Source organism: Bidens hawaiensis, unplaced genomic scaffold (genome assembly GCF_021521415.1).
Source record: "Bidens hawaiensis isolate Kalapana, Puna unplaced genomic scaffold, B.hawaiensis_p1.1 tig00026639_1, whole genome shotgun sequence".
In the NCBI taxonomy this organism is placed as follows: Eukaryota; Viridiplantae; Streptophyta; class Magnoliopsida; order Asterales; family Asteraceae; genus Bidens; species Bidens hawaiensis.
The window spans coordinates 282,343-288,342 of record NW_027494291.1 but is presented as its reverse complement, the minus strand read 5'-3'; the positions used below and the strand labels follow the sequence as shown (position 1 = coordinate 288,342).

The window sequence follows — 6,000 nt, the reverse complement described above, 5'->3', positions numbered from 1 at the left end:
CTCAAGAGATTACTAAGGTACTTACATGGTACAATTCATCACGGTATACTCATACAACGCAACTCACCATTACATCTACATGCGTTTACCGATGCTGATTGGGTTGGCGATAAACAAACATATCTAAGCACCACGGGTTATATTGTTTACCTCGGTTCCAATCCGATAGCTTGGAGTTCAAAGCGCCAACCGACCTTGGCTCGCTCTTCTACCAAAGCTGAATTCCGAGCTGTGGAATCCACCACAACCGAAGTTCAATGGATAATGTCCTTACTGTCTGAACTTGGTTACACATCAACAGTAACACCCACTATATATTGTGATAATTTAAGTGCTACCCATTACTCGGCAAACCCGGTTTTTCACTCCAGAATGAAACATCTTGCTCTTGATCACTTCTACTTCGTTCGTGAAAAGGTTCAAGATAAATCCATCCGTGTCACTCACATTAAGGGTGACGACCAACTAGCAGATGCCTTAACAAAGCCGCTGCTCAAACAGAGATATCACATGCTACTATCCAAGATTGGTCTCATCCCAAGATCGTCCATCTTGCGGGGGCATATTAACACATAACCCGGTCTAAGGGTTATGTGGGTTTTCCCTCTATTTACTTGTATACACATTTATCACATGTTGTATTTATTTTTGTATTTCAAACAATTAGAATAGGTCTCTGTTAGTTGTTATATGATCCACTATTCAAGGATCTTCTCTTGTATAAGTACACGTTCAGTTATTCAATGATAATTATCTTGGTTGATAAAACTTATAGACACAACAATGTTAGAGGTCGACAAAGAAAACCACGACAATATCACATTATCACTTATAAATCCTGACGAACTTACAACAATGCATGATACAGTCAAGAATGCATGTAACTAAGATTAGTTATCCAACATATACAAGTAGCATACGGTTTAGAAAACTCAAGGACACAAAGATAATCTATAAAGACAATAACTTGCATAGTTCATTTATAGAAGACAACATCAACTATAAAGTCAAACATTCTTCGTAGAAGATCAGACATTAAAATGTGTGTATTAGTTTTAGAGGAGGCATTATGCATGCTGCAAGATTTTAAATGGAAGTATATTGTTAATTGTATATAGTCGGTGGTTCAAAAAGCTCGTGGGTCGCTTAACAAAAGCTCGAATAAAATTAGCTAAAAACTTGATTTGAAAAACAACCTTACTTGAGTTGGCTCATTATGGTAACCGAGCCAAACTCGTCCCAAGCTCGGCTTGGGTCATGGCTCGATCTTAGGCTCGTTTAACTTCAAAATCAAGCTCGAGCCCTCATTTAATTTACTTTCAAGCTCGAGCTTGTACTGACCCTGTAGGCTTGACTCGTGAACAGCCCCCCTGTATATAGTAAGCGTTAATAATGACAGGGGTTATAAAATGGCATTCATACCTATCACTTTTATATATTTCATTGGACTATTTCCACGGTTACATTTTAACCGTAAACATCCATGAATGTATATATATAAATATAACGTCCATGAATCAGATCGTGATGATCTTTTGAGATCTTGTATTTTCATTTTTTTGTTTAATTTTTCATGTACAATTTTAACAAAATTCGATATATTAAATTATTAATGCAAGCGCGATGGGCCTCTCTATAAATCTATAAATGCTATGTAGGTTGCTTCTTTTTGACATTTAAATTAATACAAAAAAATATAAATTTCTACAGAAAAACTGAATAGGTAGAAAATCTACTTAGCTTATCCATTATCATATCCATTTGAAACCATATCCACACATACATCCATCAAAAGATGAGATAATCATGTAGTTTCAACTTTTAAAAGAGAGACAAACACATACAGTTTTACACAAATGATTATTTTATATATTACATCCTTTATTCACCTCATACAAATCCGAAATAACAAAACACATAGAAATTCACGAAAATGAAAACTTTCAAATCCGAAAAAGAAAATGATGAAGAAGAATTCTAGAGATTCAAACAAACTCGACCCATAATATATATATATAGGTTAGATCGAATAATTTCTGACCTTACTTAGAAGCCTTCTGGCTTGTGAGCGATGAAACTAATACATTGCACTTGACGAACGTTGTCAAATCCAATGATACGGATCCAGGACTTAGGGTACTCCTTTTTGCATTCGCTAAGCTCCTTCAACACTTGGGCTGAGTCAGTACACCCGAACATAGGCAACTTCCACATTGTCCAGTATCTTCCGTCATAGTATCCGGGGGATCTGTGGTTCTCACGGTAGACGAAACCATGCTAGAGTTACAAAAAACAATAGAAAACTACATCAAGAGTTTGGTCCAATTACATATTTTTAGCAAAAAAATTCTAAATTAAAGTAGATGAAGGATATCAAAATATAGTGATCAGACACTAAAAAACCAAGTTAAAGTGTCTCAAATTGCATTATAAAAATCTGATGAACTGTTGTTGAATGTTTCTCTAAAACAATTTATTTTAGTGGCTTCGAGTTATAAATTTAAAATCATTTCAAGCCACTATAACTCATTTTTCTTAGAATTAATTACACAAATTATCCATTTGATCCATATTTATTGAAAATCATAAACTTAGTCCATAGCAAAAACGGTCTCCGCCTAGAATAACCATCAAATTTTCGGTAAAACCAACATAAATTGACCAATATCTGAGTGACAAAAACCGACTATATAATAAAGCTTCCTTAAAAAACACTTATATTAATTCTTAAAACAATTTACTGTTGATCTAAGCCAACAGACGCTATGACAGGCTGGATCAGATCAGAACCAACCCGTTTTTCCAGCGAGATGCAACTGGCATAGATCAAACTAAAACATAATAAGGTTTCTCTAAATAAAACAATTTAGTTGCTTCCTTTCATATATTTAAAAACTTTTCCAATATTAGATCTTTATAAACAATTTAGTACTTATTTCCAATATTAGATCTTTATAAAACTCTTAACCCTCTATATCTAGAAACAACACTTGTAATAATTAAGATGTGAGTAACAAACCTCTAACTCGAATTCCAAACAAGGAATCCATTTGTTACGGAGTAGGTAGTCAATTTCCTTAGCCAACTGGATCTCAGTTAGTGGTGGTAAATATGAAAGAGTCTCGTATTTCTTCTTTCCGATTGGTGGCCACACCTAAATAACAACTTTCACTTTTAAAACATAATATTTAAATTGTTTTGTTTTAATTATATAAACTTGTTTAAATATTGTCATAAACAAATTAACAATTATATATATGCATGAAGATATATATATAATATATAAACCTGCATGCATTGAACTTTTCCACCGTTGCTAGGAAGACTAGAGAAGTCATTAGCCTTCTTTGTAGCAGGGAAGGCAACGTTGGATTTAAGGCCGGTAAACGAAGCCGCCATGACGGTTGCGGCTGGGGAGGAGATCAAAGCCATTTTAATAATTTTGCTTGAAATTAGGATGGCCTAATTTGATCACCTTTTCAAATCCAATGAGTGAGTTTCGTTTTCATAGCTCTATATATAATACAAGAAAATGAGAAATGAAAAGCCACGTGTCAAATGATGATTGCTCAAAATATCTTATCTCATCTTATAAATGAGAGGTAGGCATGGAAGGAGCGCTTGTGTAATAATGTTTTCTCTTTTCATTTACCATTTGAAATTTAAATATATTTGATCCATAGTTTTCTAGGTTACATCAATAGCGTAAATAATAAATTAACAATAAACTAAAGCATTTAAGAACTCATAAGGTGCAAATCCCATGTATTATAAGGTCTTGTATTGTTGGCATGGTGAGAGTTTAAATCTTGTGGGTGATAATAAAAACTTCATAATTTAAACCTATAAAAAAAACATGAGACAAATGCGATTTTTTATTATTTTAAGAACGATTTTTTTCCTAGTAGATTGGAGGTTCAGGGATACTAAAATTTTTGATTAAATGTCTAGAATTCACATTTGTGAAGAATCAATTAGTAGGGTGATGCCATTACATACAAGAAAATATGAAAGTAATAAAGCAGGTGAGAATAACGAATAAGATGGTATCAACCTAGTAAAGGTGGATACGGTAAAGAGTTATGGATATGATGTAGGGTTATAATTGTAAGTCTTAACAAAGGCAAGGGTCAAGGGGGTTGCACTTACACCCCTTGTGGCCTTGCACGGTCAAGAGACATCTCTCTTTGCAATGTTGAGAAGAGCGTCCTTATGGTTCGTCTAAACCTTTAATATATTGTGTCAATCCTTGCAATGCTACTTCAGTGATGTAATTGATTTTGACGCACAATTTAGAGTGGTGAGTAAACAATATACATTGTTTCATACAAAAATCCAGTGCGTTAGATTAAACAATATACAATGTACAAAGATATACATGAACGCTGCCTCCACAAGTCGGAGAGCAGGTGTAATAATGTCTTCTCTTTTCTTTTTATATTTAAAGTTTAATAAAAAAATCTTATTTATATTTATCAATTTAGTTTGAAATAATACTCAAGTTTCATTCAAATTCAATAGCACAAATAATAAATTCATAACAAAGAATTCAAGAACTCATAAAGGGATGGGAATGCTCACAGTTTTCCCAAAAAAATGCTATTTTTTGGTAAAAAACAGTTTTTTAGCGATATATAATAAAAGACGTTAGGATTATGTTAGTCGCGGGAAAGTGGGAATAAATACGTCAAAAGATGGGACTGTCAGCAGCTAATTCGTTAGTTGAGACCGGCAACAAAAAAAATGATAGTTAAGTTTAATAAAAACAATACAACTATAAAAAATATATGTTGTTTTTAGAAATAATATATTGTATTTGGAAAAGTTTTATTTTAATTTTATAAGATACTACAATAGTTTCTATTTATTCTCTTTCATAAATTAAAAAACAGAAAGAAAACAAAAGCTGCTAATATGTTTTATTTGGCATGATATATAGTTGGATCTATCAAGTGAAACTGGATCTATCAAGTGAAACTAGTTCAAAATGACCCATCAATCTCAAAGACGACAGTGAACCTACATCTGTTGATAACAATATGAAATTTAACGAATATGAAAGTAAACTGTCGCTATACATTGATAAATGAAGAAAGTGGTGTGAAAGGAAATTTGTCCGCACATTAATTAGTAAAGAAAAAAAATCTGAAGACAATAACGTTTTAAAATTACTATGATTCTATGAAGGAGAGATGCAAGATGACAATTTTGTCCCTAATCATTTAATTTTGACGGCACCGGGTAATGATGGAAGACTATTCGAGTAGGCGGCGTTCACTAGTTGGATATTTGAACTGAACGAGTTTATCTCACCACACTGTCATGTCTTCGGACGAGTGTTCAACGACGTTGGCCTTAGATGAGAGTTTTCCCCATATCAAAAGACAAGTATATCCCAATGTGGTAAATTTAGCTATGATCTCATTTAAATGATTCGTTAACTGTTACAAAAAAAAAACTTTAATGAGGCGTGAAAACGAGGATATGTAGAAGTTCATAGACTTATTTTAGTGTAAATATTGTTACCATATTAATTCTCAAGTTACTTCGCACTCACATATTGACACTCTGTTAGCATTATCCTTTTTTTAAGGCTGAGGTCTTGACAAACTTTTATTGAAGGAAAACACGGAACAAGACAAGGCACTCTTGAGTCTTGAGTAGTCGGGTCAAGACCCAAAACTAGCATAGACATACAATAGAATCAATCAAACTCTAAATTAGTGCTGGTCCAACTCCTGTACAAAGAATCTAAAGTCGGGCTCAGCACCATAACATTTTCTACAAAACAGAATATCAAAATACAAGTAATCAATTCTATGCAACAAAACTATCTTGGGTCCAATCTCATACTCGATGAGTCAATGTAACCCGTATGTTTGACCCATAGTAAAACTTTAGCCCAAAGATTAATCCAATTACTCAGCCCACCATTATTATCCAACCTACCCAAATGAAGACTAAAGCTCAGCTTCCAAAGTTCCAATTGCCATAGAGCCC

At 33.4% G+C, this 6,000-nt stretch overlaps 1 protein-coding gene across 1 annotated transcript; it reads right to left on the bottom strand.

Annotated features, from left to right (window-relative positions):
• Nucleotides 1-1,783: 1,783 nt before the first annotated feature.
• On the bottom strand, nt 1,784-3,510 carry LOC143573785 (ribulose bisphosphate carboxylase small subunit, chloroplastic 2-like). Its single transcript, XM_077058582.1, has 3 exons — nt 3,289-3,510; nt 3,020-3,154; nt 1,784-2,277 (listed from the first exon to the last, which is right to left on the bottom strand). Exons 1-3 carry the CDS (start codon nt 3,430-3,432, stop codon nt 2,047-2,049), a joined length of 510 nt encoding a protein of 169 aa, XP_076914697.1. The 5' UTR covers nt 3,433-3,510; the 3' UTR covers nt 1,784-2,046.
• Between the last annotated feature and the right edge of the window lie 2,490 nt (nt 3,511-6,000).